At 53.4% G+C, this 12,863-nt stretch overlaps 2 protein-coding genes across 4 annotated transcripts; both read left to right on the top strand.

The window, feature by feature from the left end:
* Nucleotides 1-1,197: 1,197 nt before the first annotated feature.
* ARMC12 (armadillo repeat containing 12) lies at nucleotides 1,198-7,147 on the top strand. Of its 2 annotated transcripts, none has more exons than XM_004590311.3 (6): nucleotides 1,198-1,438; nucleotides 2,086-2,231; nucleotides 2,384-2,518; nucleotides 5,191-5,364; nucleotides 5,485-5,556; nucleotides 6,779-7,147. In XM_004590311.3, exons 1-6 carry the CDS (start codon nucleotides 1,276-1,278, stop codon nucleotides 7,109-7,111), a joined length of 1,023 nt encoding a protein of 340 aa, XP_004590368.1. In that variant the 5' UTR covers nucleotides 1,198-1,275; the 3' UTR covers nucleotides 7,112-7,147. The 2 variants fall into 2 exon arrangements, with proteins under 2 accessions (XP_004590368.1, XP_004590367.1); XM_004590310.3 differs by having other exon boundaries at nucleotides 1,198-1,519.
* A 3,216-nt stretch (nucleotides 7,148-10,363) lies between these two features.
* Nucleotides 10,364-12,461, top strand: CLPSL2 (colipase like 2). 2 transcript variants are annotated; one of them, XM_004590472.2, is made up of 3 exons: nucleotides 10,364-10,509; nucleotides 11,192-11,314; nucleotides 12,249-12,461. In XM_004590472.2, the coding sequence occupies exons 1-3, from the start codon at nucleotides 10,438-10,440 to the stop codon at nucleotides 12,342-12,344; spliced, it is 291 nt and encodes a 96-aa protein (XP_004590529.2). In that variant the 5' UTR covers nucleotides 10,364-10,437; the 3' UTR covers nucleotides 12,345-12,461. The 2 variants fall into 2 exon arrangements, with proteins under 2 accessions (XP_004590529.2, XP_058520123.1); XM_058664140.1 differs by having other exon boundaries at nucleotides 10,370-10,509; nucleotides 11,120-11,314.
* The last annotated feature ends 402 nt before the right edge of the window (nucleotides 12,462-12,863 follow it).

Genomic DNA, 12,863 nt, shown 5'->3' with positions numbered 1-12,863 from the left:
GGCAGCCATTGCCTTCTGTCTGGAGTTCCTGAGCTGGGGCAGGCTGGGCGCTTCCACTCTCCAGGCGAGAAGCCCACTTTCTCATGGCTGGGTAGAGTGCCTGGAGGCATGGGGGGTAGGCAGAGCTGGGAAGAGATGCCAGTTCAGGAACTTCCGCTAGCCCCTGTGGTACAATTGGCATCCCGGAAGCCCGGGCTGTAATGGTAAGACTTGCAGGCCTGCCTGGCCACAGCATCCTTTGGCAGGAGGTGGGTGGCGCAAGCAGTTGGGGTGAAGGGGTTGAAGACTATCTCTGCTTTCCCACCTCCCTCCAACCTTGGGCACAGCCCAGCATCCAGAGCCTTCTGCCCCAGCTCACAGGCAGGCGAGGAAGCTGCAAACTGGCACAGCCATCTGCAGTAGCACCTGCTGCTGGCTTGTCACTTCCCTGTTAGTGCCAGAAGAGGTGGGGATGGGGGAGGAGAAATCCAGTCTCACCTGCTGATGGCAGAGGTTGGAGCCTAACTCCAACCTGACTCCATTCCCACCGATGTGCAGGGTGGGAGGTGAGGTTCCCATACTGGGAGCCCTGTAACCCAAAGATCCAGATCCACCCACCGCACTTTTTTTTAAATTCCAGAAACAAGACCCCAGTAAGGGTAGACCCTTTCTCCTTTAGGATTAGGGTTAGATGGGCCCAGAGCCTCACTGGTTCTGCCCCCTACAGTTCTTCAAGGTGTGGGGAGACATCACTTAATCCTGGTCAAGTGTGGGAGTGCCTGCTGGATCTCGGCCACTGGACAGACTCCCACGTAGATGCTGTGTGTGGGGCTCTCTAAGGTGCTCCTCCCTTTTGCTCTCTCTGATGAGTGGAGGTGGGGTAGGAAGATCAAGGACTACGGGGCCAGGGAAGGGAAGGGAGGCACACTCCACACACCCCTTGCTGAAATGCTCCAAGGCCTCAAGCACAGAGGTGGGCCTCTGCTGCCCCCTACCGGAAGAAGACAGCCACTGGCACTGTCAGCTGGGTCTCCACCAACCTGGCTCCTCCAGACAGGGCAACGCCTGAAGTGTGAGCAGGTCAGTTCCAAAGCTGCACCTGAACATCCTTCCAGGCACCTCTGGCTGCCACGTTGCCTGACTGCCACCCTCGGTTTTGGTGTCTCCCCAGTTTCCTTTGTTGCCTGGGTTCCGATTGTGGGATCCTAGTTGACTGTCAAGAATTCTGGTTCCGGAAGCCTCCTCCCAGGTGCGTCGGGCTAAGTTCCCACCCAAGCACAAGGCAGCACTGAGGACATGGGCAAGAGCATCCCCCGGTGCCTGGCGCTACTGGACATCCGCAAAAGTGTAGTGAGCCTGGCCACAGGTGCCGGGGCCATCTACCTGCTCTACAAGGCCATCAGGGCCGGCATAAAATGCCAACCACCCCTATGCACCAACTCGCCCATCTGTATCGCCCGTGAGTGTGCGGGCCCTGGGGAGAGGGCTCTGCCCCAGGAGGTACCTGCTCCCGAGGCCTCCCCTGTGGGAAGGCCCAAAGGTGACTCCTCCAAGTTCTTTGTCTCCTTCTTCTTTCTCTTCTGTCTTCCTTGAACCCACCTTGCAGTTAACCGCCCCCCCCCCCCAGTAGGGCGAGAGGTGCTGGAGCATTCAGGGTGCCCAGCAGTCCACTCCCTCCTGCAGTGGCTTCAGAACTCACCTGGCAAATACTGCATTCACTCTGTGCCCTATCATTCTGCTTCTCAGAAACTGAGGCAGCTGCCACTGTCCTCATCCTTGTTGTTGTCCCAGGAATAGAAGACTGAATGGTACCTGAAGCTTTCATGAACCCACGTGGTACTCTTGTGTATCAAGCAGAAAACAGTGCCCCTTCTGCCAGATGCTTGCTTGGTTGCCTTCTGCTGGTGGCATTTTGGCTGTAGGGTGGGTACCAGGAAGGGGCTTGTTCCGGTGTCAGCGTAGGATATGGCAATAGGACAGCACAACCCCTGCCTAGCGAGGCCACTGTGTCCCCGGAGCCCTCGTTCCCTGCTTCCCTACCCTTTCTGTCCTTGCTTGTGAGTCCACAGGCTGAACTCGGCCGGGGTGGGGGGTGTTGTCGTCTAGGCCTGGCCATCGAGCGCGAGCGGCATGGGCGGGACTCAGGCGAGCTCCGGAGGCTGTTCAAGTCCTTGGAATGCAAGCAAGACGAGTACAGCAAGAGCATGATCCTGCACAGCATCACTCGCTGCGTGTACTTGCTGGAGCCCGAGGTGAGGGAGGCATCCCTTCCCCTTGGTGGGGCTGGGGCCTGTCCGCTGATGCTGGGAGGGGTATGCCGAGGGTTCTTGGTGATGGCGTGGGGGGCAGGGGTTCTAGGACACTTTGGCCTTGTGCCTCTTCCGTCTCTCCTCATACATCCCAGGCCTCCTCTTGTACTACGGATGACATCAGGTTGGTGGGCGACATGTTGGATGACAAGGATAACAGTGTCAAAATCCAAGCTCTAAACACCCTGAAAGCATTCTCTGGCATCAGAAAATTCAGGCTTAAAATCCAGGTGAGCCCAGAGGCAGGTGGCTGTGGTGCAGAGCAACAAGGGCTGTTAATCTTGAAGTCCTTTGGCTTGGCACAGGATCAGTGGTCCTGTTCCAGAAGTTGCTTCAGTCTGAGTTTTTCATCCAAAAATGAGTGGAAGGATGAAGCTCTCCCATGTCAGTGTGGTGGCGACCCCAGGCATGCGGGCAGGATGCCTAGCTTATAGGTTAAGTCTCCCCAGGACTGCCCCCTGTTGACATACCAGGCACAGGTGTGGCTTCTGCCCACACACACGTACATCTGGGAAGTTCCTATTGGTTTGAAAATTCTCTGTAGTGACTCACGGAACTCAGGAAAACATACATTTACCAGTTAGTTATACCAGACCCTGCTCTGGAAGACAGTAACTGGATGGGCAGAAGGGCGGGGCTTCCCTGATTTCTTCCAGGCACACCCCCAGCCAGGGCCCTCCCGGCAGTCCTCCAACCCCCACTGGTTACGCTCCTCCCTGTCTCCCTCCCTCCCTTTCTCCCTCCCTCCCTCCCTCCCTTCTTTCCTTTCCTTCCTTCCAAGATTTATTTATTTTTATTGGACAATCAAATTTATAGAGAGAAGGGGAAACAGTGAAAATAATCTTCCTTCCACTGATTCCCCCCTGCAATGGCCAGACCTCAGCTGATTGAAAGCCAGGAGGAGGCAGGAGCTTCTTCCAGATCTCCCGAGGTTTTGGACCATCCTCCACTGCTTTCCCAGTCCACAAGCAGGGAGCTAGATGGGAAATGGAGCAACTGGGACACAAACTGGCACCTATATGGGATGCTACACTTGCCAAGTGGAGGATTAGCCAGTTAAGCTATTGAGCCTGCCCTGATTTCTTTAAAAAAAAAAAAATGTGTGATTTGAAATGGATAGAGAGAGAAAGTACATTTCTATTCACTGATTCACTCCCCAGGTGCCCACAACAGCTGGGGCTGTACTGGGCAGGGCTAAAGCAGAAACTGGGAACACAATCTAGGTCTCTCCCAGGTGGGGTGGTCAGAAGCAGCATGAACAGAAAGCTGAAACCAAGAGTGGGAACCAGGAGTTTAATCCTTGGAGGCTGATGAGCAAGGCAGGCATCTTAATCCCTAGGCTAAATAAAGAAGAATGTGGATAGCAGCAGCCAAGGCACTCAGTTTCTGCTGCCTTCCCAGGCACAGTAACAGGGAGCTGGATTGGAAGTGGAGCAGCCGAGACAAACTGGCAACCATATGGGGCGTCAGTATGGCAAGTAGTGGCTTAACCTACTATGCCACAATGCCAGCCCCCAAGATCTCTTTATTTAAAAAAAAAAAAAAACCTATATTGTGCAATTGTACTAAAGCATTGTTCTCTTTTACTAAGATTTATTGTGCTTGAAAGAAAAGGGAAGACACAGAGATCTTCCATCCACTGGTTTACTTCCCAAATGGCCACAAGAGGTGGAGCTGAGCTGATCAGAAGCCAGGAGCTTCTTCAGGGTTTCCCACATGGGTGCAGGGGCTCAAGGCCTTGGTCTATTCTCCACTGCTTTCTCAGGCCGTTAGCAGGAAGCTGGATTGGAAGCAGAGCATCTGGGACTTGAACCGGCATCCACACACCGTACCAGCCTGCAGAGCGTTGTTCCAAGACACTGGAGAAAAAGCACTTAACAGAATAGGGAAAATCTTGTCCTTGTAGAATTTGTATTCTAACAGAGCAAGGCAAGCAATACAAAGATGAGTGAAATATATAGTATATTCTGTGTAGTAAGTGTCACACAGGAAAAGAAGGTGGGAGCAGATAAGGAAGGCTGGGTGGGGGGTGACACTTCAACGATAAAGGAGACAACCTCTCAGGACCTCGGGCTCAGTGTTGAGATCTGGCACCAAAAGCATAACCTAGAAGAGAAAAATGAATAAATTGGACCTCATTCAAATTTAAAACATTTGGGTCTGGCACCATGCCACAGCAGGTTAAGTAACCAGAGATTGGACCACTGGTTAGAATCCTGGCTGCCCTGCTTCCCAGCTCTCCGCTAATGTGCCTGAGAAGGCAACAGATTGATGTCCCAAGAGCTTGGACCCCTGCGCCCACTGAGGGACCTGGGTGGCTTCTGGCTTTGGCTGGCTCAGTCCTGGCCGTTGTGTCCATTTGGGGAATGAGTCAGTGGATGGGAGATCTCCGTCTCTCTCTCTTTATTTGCCTTTTGATTGAATAAACACATCTTAATTAAAAAGAAATGTGTCAAAGTTTCCACAAGCTTTAGGCCTAGCAACCAGAGAGCCGGCATAGTCAAGAGCCAAGTCGGGGAGGGTGAGGAAGGAGCAGGTTTGCAGTAGAGCTTGTGTTCACTCTGAGAGGTCTGTTAGGCGTTCAGCAAGAATAGCGGAATTGGCTGCTGGACTTCGGGGAGAGAAGGGCTGATCTGGAGACGTGAATTTGCAAGCCATCAGCATTTGGATTGTACTGAATCCTGTGAGGGTGGCAGCAGTCAGGGCAGGCCGTAGATCCAGGAGGCTGGGCAGGAGGATGGAGAATTTCTGCCGGACCACTTGGTCAAAGGATGGTGAGCCTTGAAGAACTGTCTGATTCAGGAAGTTTTGGGGGGAAGAGTACAGAGTGAAGTCAGAGGCAGGGATAGTGGTGGAGATCATCCCATGAAATCTGACCCTTCTGTCTCCATCCACATGCCAGGAACACGCCATCAAGGTCCTGGAGCTGATCTCCACTATCTGGGACACAGAGCTGCACGTGGCAGGCCTCAGACTGCTCAACAACCTTCCGCTGCCCGACTACGTGCATCCGCAGCTGCGACGCGTGATGCCTGCCCTGATGGAGATCCTGCAGTCAGACTATATCCTGTCCCAGGTGCCTAGGGCTCATGGCCAAGGCCTTGCCCTCCCGCCCAGCCCAGTGCAGTCCAGCACTAGTGGCTTCCCTGCCCAGGAGTAGACTCACCTGCCTTCTGCTGCCTTTCTCCCTCTGCAGGTGCAGGTCATACGACTGCTGAGCCACCTGGCCCAAAAGAACGACCTCCTTTATGACATTCTCAACTGCCAGGTGAGAAAAGGGGACTTACAGAGAGGCTGGGGTACGTCAGCTCAGGTGTCAGGGAGGGAAGAAGGATGGCTTCACTCCTGACGGATGGCCTTCACCTTGCTCTTGCCTCCACACCAGGTGCCTTGGAAGCCACCTCCTCCGTTCCTCCCAATAGGATGGGAGTCTTGTTTTTGTGGGAGGAATATTCTTCGAAAGGGTATTTGCACTGAGAGTTAGAAAAACTGGTGATCAAGCAAAAGTGAATGGAAGTATTTTAGTATCAGGAAAAACAATGACATGACAAAAAGCATTGTTAGGGACAGGGAGTGTTCCTTTGTAATCATCAGTATTTTAGTTCATCAGAAAGCCAAAACAACTCTAAACTAGTATGCATCTGATAACATAATTTCAAAACACACCTGGCAAAACTTGATGAAATTATAAGGAGACATTAACAAATCTACCACCACAGTGGGATATTTGGAAGATTCTAACTACTCTATCAGCAATTAATAGATAAAAAGCAAAGTAACATACATGTTGTATGTGTTACCTATAAGCTTGGAGGTTTTAGACATACCTATAACACTCCATAGTTATCAAATGAACATTTCTTTCAAGCATGCATGCAATATTTATGAAAATTAATCATGTCTGCCACACTGGTATAGTAGGTTAATCCTCCATCTGTAAGTGCCAGCAACCCATATAGGTCCTGACTGCTCCACTTCTGATCCAGCTCTCTGCTTGTGGCCTGGGAAGGCAGTGGAGGATAGTCCGAGGCCTTGGGTTCTTGCATCCATATGGGGGGCCAGGAAGAAGCTCCTGGGTCCTGGCTTTGGATTGGCTCAGCTCCTGCCATTGTTGTTTAAGGAGCGAGCCAGCAGATGGAAATCTTTCTCTCTGTATCTCCTTCTCTCTGTAGCTTTGTCTTTTAAATACAAACAAATAGATCTTTAAACAAATAAAAGGAAGAAGAAGAAAAGAAAGAAATAAACTTCACTATACACTAAACCTTAAAGTTTGTCTCAACACATTTCCTGGAATCAACATTATGATATCATTCATGTCCTAGGACCATGAGGCAATTAAGTTAGAGAATGGTCATGAAAGGAAAAACTGGAAAATCAGTTGAGTTTGCAACTTAGGTACATCAGGGCGCTGAGGCCACAGGAGGAGGAAAGAAGGAAAGTTTTGGAGCTTGCTGGGATTCATTCCTCTTCTTGTGCCGTGCCCATTGCAGGTGCACCCTGATTTCCTGAAGCTGTTCCAGTCGTCACAGCCAGGGAGTCTGCTGTTTGAGGTGTTGGTGTTTGCCGAACGACTGAGCGAGGGCCGGAATTCACCACACTACCGTGCTGTGAAATGGCATTACAACGAGCAGTCCCTGCACGAAGCCCTGTTTGGGGACGAGTCACGCCTGGCAGACCGGCTGCTGGCCCTGGTCATCCACCCTGAGGAGGAGGTCCAGATCCAGGCCTGCAAGGTCATTGTCAGCCTGCAATGCCCCCAGGACTTGGGAGCCCGGTCCTCCTCCTGCCATCCGAGTCATTCCTACTTCAAAAGCACTGAATAAAATTAAGGAGATCCAATAAATGACTATGAGAGACAAGGCTGAGCAGTTATGGGACGTTCCACCAGCTGTGGCCTGTAAGACTCTGTGGGGATTCCATTCATTGTGACCTCTGTTCCCAGCACACCCCGCTTCCATGTCTGTGTGTCGGGAGCGGGGAGTATGGATCCCTTTCCTCTCCTGTGGCTGTGTAAATCTGAACGTGGAGCCGGTATTTCCAGGGAGCTGGGAGAAGGCAGGCTTGGGCGCAGAGGTCAGGGATAGCCCACAGTAGCAGGTTGGCATCCAACTCATTGCCATGAGCTGGGCTGTGATACCGTAACCATCCTCCAACCTCAGCAAAACGACACAGGTTATTTCCCATTCACACTGTATGCTAGTTGGCTAGTTGGCTGGGGGTAGATACCTATGCCCCAGCATCCTTTCTCAGGGCCCATAGCTGAGGGAGGCACCTTCCCTTTGCCTCTGCTACTATTAGAGAAGGAAGAGGAAGTGGGACGGTGATAACTGACTCTTAAAAATTCCACTGGGGGTGGGAAGAGTGCTGTGGTACTGTGGCATAGTGGGTAAAACGACTGCCTGCATCCCGTAGGGGTACTATTTCCACTTCCAATCTCTCTCTTTTTGGTGGCCTGGGAAGCAGTGGAAAACATCCCAATAACCTGGGCCCTTGCCACCTGGTGGGAGACCTGAATGGAATTGATAGCTTCTGGCTTCAGCCTAGACCAGCTTCCATGGTTTTGGTAATTTGGAGAGTGACACAGTAGATAGAAGATGTTTCTCTCTCTCTCTCTCCCTCTCTCTCCTCGTGTGTCACTCTGCCTTTCAAATAAATACATTTTTAAGAAGTTCTTGGTGGTATAGTAGACTAAGCCTCTGCACCACCAGCATCCCATATGGGCACTGTTCCTGTCCCGGCTGCTCCACTTTCAATCCAGATCTCTGGTTAGGGCCTGGGAAAGCAGAAAAGGCTGGTCCAAGTCCTTGGGTCCCTGTACCCACGTGGGCTCCGTGGGCTGACATAGTGTGCTCCCTAATTCCATTAACCATTTAAAAATTAATTTTAAAAAGAAGGGAGATGCTCTGGAGGGCTCCCCAAAGAGAGGTGCCCCCCAACCTCCAGAGAGGAAGTAGGGCCTCCAGGAAGGCCGAGTGAGGACAGAGACACGCAGTGAAATTGTGTGTCATGGGACCCCAGAAGCCCTTGGGCTTTGTTTGGTTGGTTGGTTGTTTTTTTCAAGTACACTAGTTTGGGGGCTGATGTAATGACTCAACAGGCTAATCCTCCACCTTCCAACATCCCATATGGATGCTGGTTTGTGTCCCGGCTGCTGCATTTCCCATCTAACTCTCTGCTCAGTGCATGGGAAAGCAGCTAAGGATGGTCCAAAGCCTTGGTTCCCTGCACCCACATGGGGGGTAATGAGGGAGAATGGGAGGGTAGAAAGGGAAATTTCTGAGTCTATGGAACTGTGTCATGAAAAATAAGAATAAAAATTAAAAAAAAAAAAGACTAGTTTATGGGTCAGGAGTTGTGGCTCAGCCCGTGAATCTACCACTTGGGACACTACATCCCATATAAGCGTGCCAGTTCATAAGTGCAGTTTATGTGGGTAATTCAATTTCTTCCTGATGCACTGGACTGCAGGTGCTGGTCCAGGTACTTGGGCCCTGGCTGCTGACTGGGGAGGGCTGGCCTGCCTTTGCCCTGATCTGGCCCCAGCTGCTTACAGCATTGTCCTCCTCTGTATCTTTCAAGTCGATATTCAATGAAATAAAATGTGTGTTTGGTTTGAATTTCGCTCACTTGTAGCCACAGGAGTGGAGATTGCCTCACGGCTCTGGGGGTGGAGCCAGGGGCCTGCCCTGCCAAAGCCACTGGGTGCTAACGTGGCTCCTTCAGGGAACAGAGGAAGAGGCTTGGTCAGCAGGTGCTGTGAGGCTGTGTGTCCACTGGAGGAAGGCAGTGTAGGCAGGAACCAGGGTGGGCCCTGCCCACTGTAGGGCACTTAAGCTGCCCAGAGCCCTGGAGGCCTGTGCTGCATGAACAGTGACATGTGGGTATCTTGAGGAGCACCCAGCCCCGCTAAGTCCTCGTCACAGGCTAGCCTGTCACAGCCTAGGCTCAGTCTCCTCCAGCGGGGCAGCACACCAGGTACTCTGTGGAGCTAACAGCCCCTTCCCTAGGACCAGCCTGGCCCAGCAGGAGGGGGACACAGAACCCTGTGTCTTGAGCTGGTCCTGGTTCACAAGGCAACTGTGGGTAAGGTAGACTAGAAGTTGGGGGGTTGGGGAGTGGCTCTGCTGGCCGCCCCCCTCTCTTGGGAGACTGTGGCTCCACCTCTACCCTACTCCCTGGGTTCACAGGCTGAGGGTGAACCCCTCCACCACCCAGACTCCACTGAGCAGCTGGGCCACTCCCAGTTTCACCCTCTGCTCCATTCCCCTGACTATCCCTCTGCCAGCGGGCGCTCTTTCCCTGCAGGGCCCTCCCCTGGCTCCACTCCTCACCATTGCCCCCGCGACCCATGTCTGTCTCTTAGTTCCTGCTGTCTCTGTGTCATCCCTCTTGAAAGCTCAGCATGGTGCCCACCTTCTGGGGCCAGGAACTCAGTGCCTCTTCACCCCCAAATGTCCCCCATCTCTCCCACCATGGGAAATGACTGTTTTTTCACTTTGGGGGGAACAACTTGAGGCCCAGGCAGGGGCAGCCTCCTGGGGAGAGGCCTGCCAAAGGTCCATCCTATGCCCCAGCTCCCCGATGGCTGTAGGCAGCTCCCCTGGACTCCTGCCCCTCCATTCCCTCTTCCCCCTAACTGCCTCCTCTATGATTCAGACAATTCCCCCAGCGATGAAGAAAGCCTCTAGGCTTGACATGTCACCTTGTCCCACTTCCTGTCCTTACAGAGGGAAGCCTGGGGGGCGGTCCGGGCAGTGTGTGCATCACAGGGTAATGCTGGGTTTGCCAGAAGGTGGCTGAGTGACTTGGTACTCTATGGTCTCCATCAGAACAGCAAGGGGGCAGCTAGTCTAATGTCCGCACATTCCTGTGGAGGGATTGCTAGAGTTTTATTTGCAGTTTTGTTTACAGTGTGTACTTGGAGGCAAGCCTGTCTGTCTGCATTTGGTGCCTTCCCCTCCCACGGCTGCTGAGGCTGAGATGGGCAGCACAGTCCGTGCCCATTATCTCTTGCCCTCCCTTGCTTCTTCTTTCTAAAAGGGTGACTGGGCAGGTGCCAGGTCACGGAAGGGAGGCGGGGTCAAAGAGAGAGGAGGCCAGGGGCTGAGGAGACAGGCAGACTGCCCCCTGGCCATCGCCATCCAGGCCTATGGCCATGGCCCTGGTGCTCCTGTTGGGCATGCTGCTGCCCGGGTGCTCTGAGCTCTCCAAGTCAAAAAAGGTGAGAGGAGAGTGCAGCCCCTTCTGCCGGGAGGCCAGGGAACTCTGGAGGGAGAGTAGGGGCTACAGGAGCCTTCCTCAGATTGGGAGTCTATGCCCAGGTTACAAACTCAGGGGCAGGGGCCAAAAGGGATGTCAAATCTCTGGGCGACCCGGTGGCCCTGGAAGGAAGGGAGGGAGATAGTTTTTAGGCCTGACATCACCCATGCACCCCCTCCCGCCTCTCTCAGTCCTGGGCTCACTTCCTCTCCCACAGATACCTTCTGGCAACATGCCATCCAACACCTGTTAGGCTCTTCTCCCTGCACCCTGACCCTCCCCACTGCCTCGTTGTCCTTCCAGTACAGAGACCCCTTCTTCCCCTTTCTCTCCCTCCCTGTCTGCCCCTCTCCCATCAAAGTGTGATCCAGAATATCTGACCTGCTCCTCCAGCCTTTGTCTGAATACCCTTTGGCAGTCGTGGAGATGAGGGAGCCCTAAGAAAGAAGGGGCAGAGGGAAGGTGCTAGCCCTGGTTGTTGCTCTCCCCTGCTTCCTGCAGGGGGTCCTCGGGCCGGGGAGACTCTTGTGGTCTCTCTTCCTCAAGGCACTTGGTTCTCTGTCAATGTCCAGAGCCTTCCTGGCCAGAGAGCTGGTGGCCCAGGAGTCGTCCCAGCCTGGCGGACACCCTGCCTGTCCCTGCAGGGCTACGGAGTCAAGTGCTCACACCACAATGAGTGTTTCAGCAACTGCTGCCTCATGGACCTGGACTCTAGCCGAAACTTCTGTGCCCACAAAGCCAGATTCAACAAGGTGTGCCTGCCCCAGGTGAGAAGGGGCAGGGGTGGGGAGTGTTCATGTGAATCCTCTCCCTCCTAAGCCTTTTCTCCTTTTTCCACCAGCTTTGGACCGCCTCCTCTGGGTGGTCCACCTCCTCTGGATGTCCACTGTGGGTTTGTCCTCACAGCAGGCGTGACACACCTGTACCCACAGAGGAGTGCTGGATCACAAACCTAAGCTATTCCACTTGCAACTCAGCTTCCTACGTGTGCTTCCCTCCCCTACCTGGTGGGAGTTCCACAAAAGCAGAGATGGCCTCATATTCCCTTAGGAGAGTCCTGCTTCTGGCTTGGCGCCTGCAAACAGCAGGTCTTCACTGCAGGCACATCTCCAGCAAGGTGGACAACAGAAGGCCCAGACGCCTTTCCCTTCCCAGCCACAGTGACCTGCAGAGGAAGGGGTGGGGGGCACAGTTTGGAGCTTTAAATCCAGGCTTTTAGACTCCCTAACTTTATGGCTGCAGCCTCCATTCCCTGACCCATTATGTGAAGCTAAAGCACCTACCTGGCCTGGGCCTTGACAGGGGCAGCATGTGACCAAGCACAGCTATCAGTAGCTGAGACAGCTTAGGGAGCAGAAAGTCTTGTTCCAGATCACTTGGCCCCAGGCCCAAACCTTTTGTGGGAGGATGGGGAGCTGCCAGGACCTTCAGGAACTAGGTGGGTTCCTGCCCAGGCTAAGCCTACAGCAGGGGTAACAGGTGCACTGTTCTTTGGAGTCCACTTCATGTCCTGCAATCCTCACAATGGGTTGCTGCTGTCCCCATGTGAGACATGTAGAAACTGAGCTAAGGAGAGGTTACTTACTGTGCCTCGGGTCACGCAGGCAGAAGCTGTAAGATTTGGCTTCTTGCAGAAAGCCTTTCCACCCCTCCCTTTTCCCCTGCACCCCTGTGACTTCTCTCACCTGCCTACCCTTGCAGACCAAAGGAGCCTACAATCTCATCTGCCCTTGCCAAGTGGGCTTGAACTGCATATCCAGGGACCCAATGTGTCCACGCCGGTGCCAAATCATTTAGAGACGGATGCCAGCTACTCATTGACCACCCCTCTCCCCTCTGGGGCCAGAGGCCCCAGGCTTCCCCAGCTTGCTCAAAATCCAGGTCCAGACACAGTAAAGTCAATTCTAGATTCAGGCCTTTGTGTCTGTGCTTTATGGGCAAAGGTCCTTGGTGGAGATGGGTCCAATGTGGGGGTGAAGTGACGGGCGGGGAGCTGTAGAATGGGGTTGCAGGGAGGAAAGGGGGCACGGCTGGGAGATGTGCCTGGTTCCTGAGGATGTGTGTGTGTTAGGAGGACCGGACTGTGGTTTTTGTTGAGGAAGCCACAGGAGGAGGATGGTTGGGAGTGGGGAGAAGGTGCCCAAGTGCATGTGCTGTGCTGGGCAGGGATGCGGTGTCCCGATGGCTCTCTGCTCTCTCACCTGCTCTTGGTGCCATCAGATGGATAAAGGAGCCACCTGGCTTGTCTCAGTTTTGCCCAGCAAGGACCCTTGCCACTGCAGGTGTCTGAAGTGCTCACCCACACCAGTCTGGAGG

The sequence above is a fragment of the Ochotona princeps genome, chromosome 1 (genome assembly GCF_030435755.1).
Source record: "Ochotona princeps isolate mOchPri1 chromosome 1, mOchPri1.hap1, whole genome shotgun sequence".
NCBI classification, from domain to species: Eukaryota; Metazoa; Chordata; class Mammalia; order Lagomorpha; family Ochotonidae; genus Ochotona; species Ochotona princeps.
This window is presented reverse-complemented; position numbering and strand designations above follow the sequence as displayed.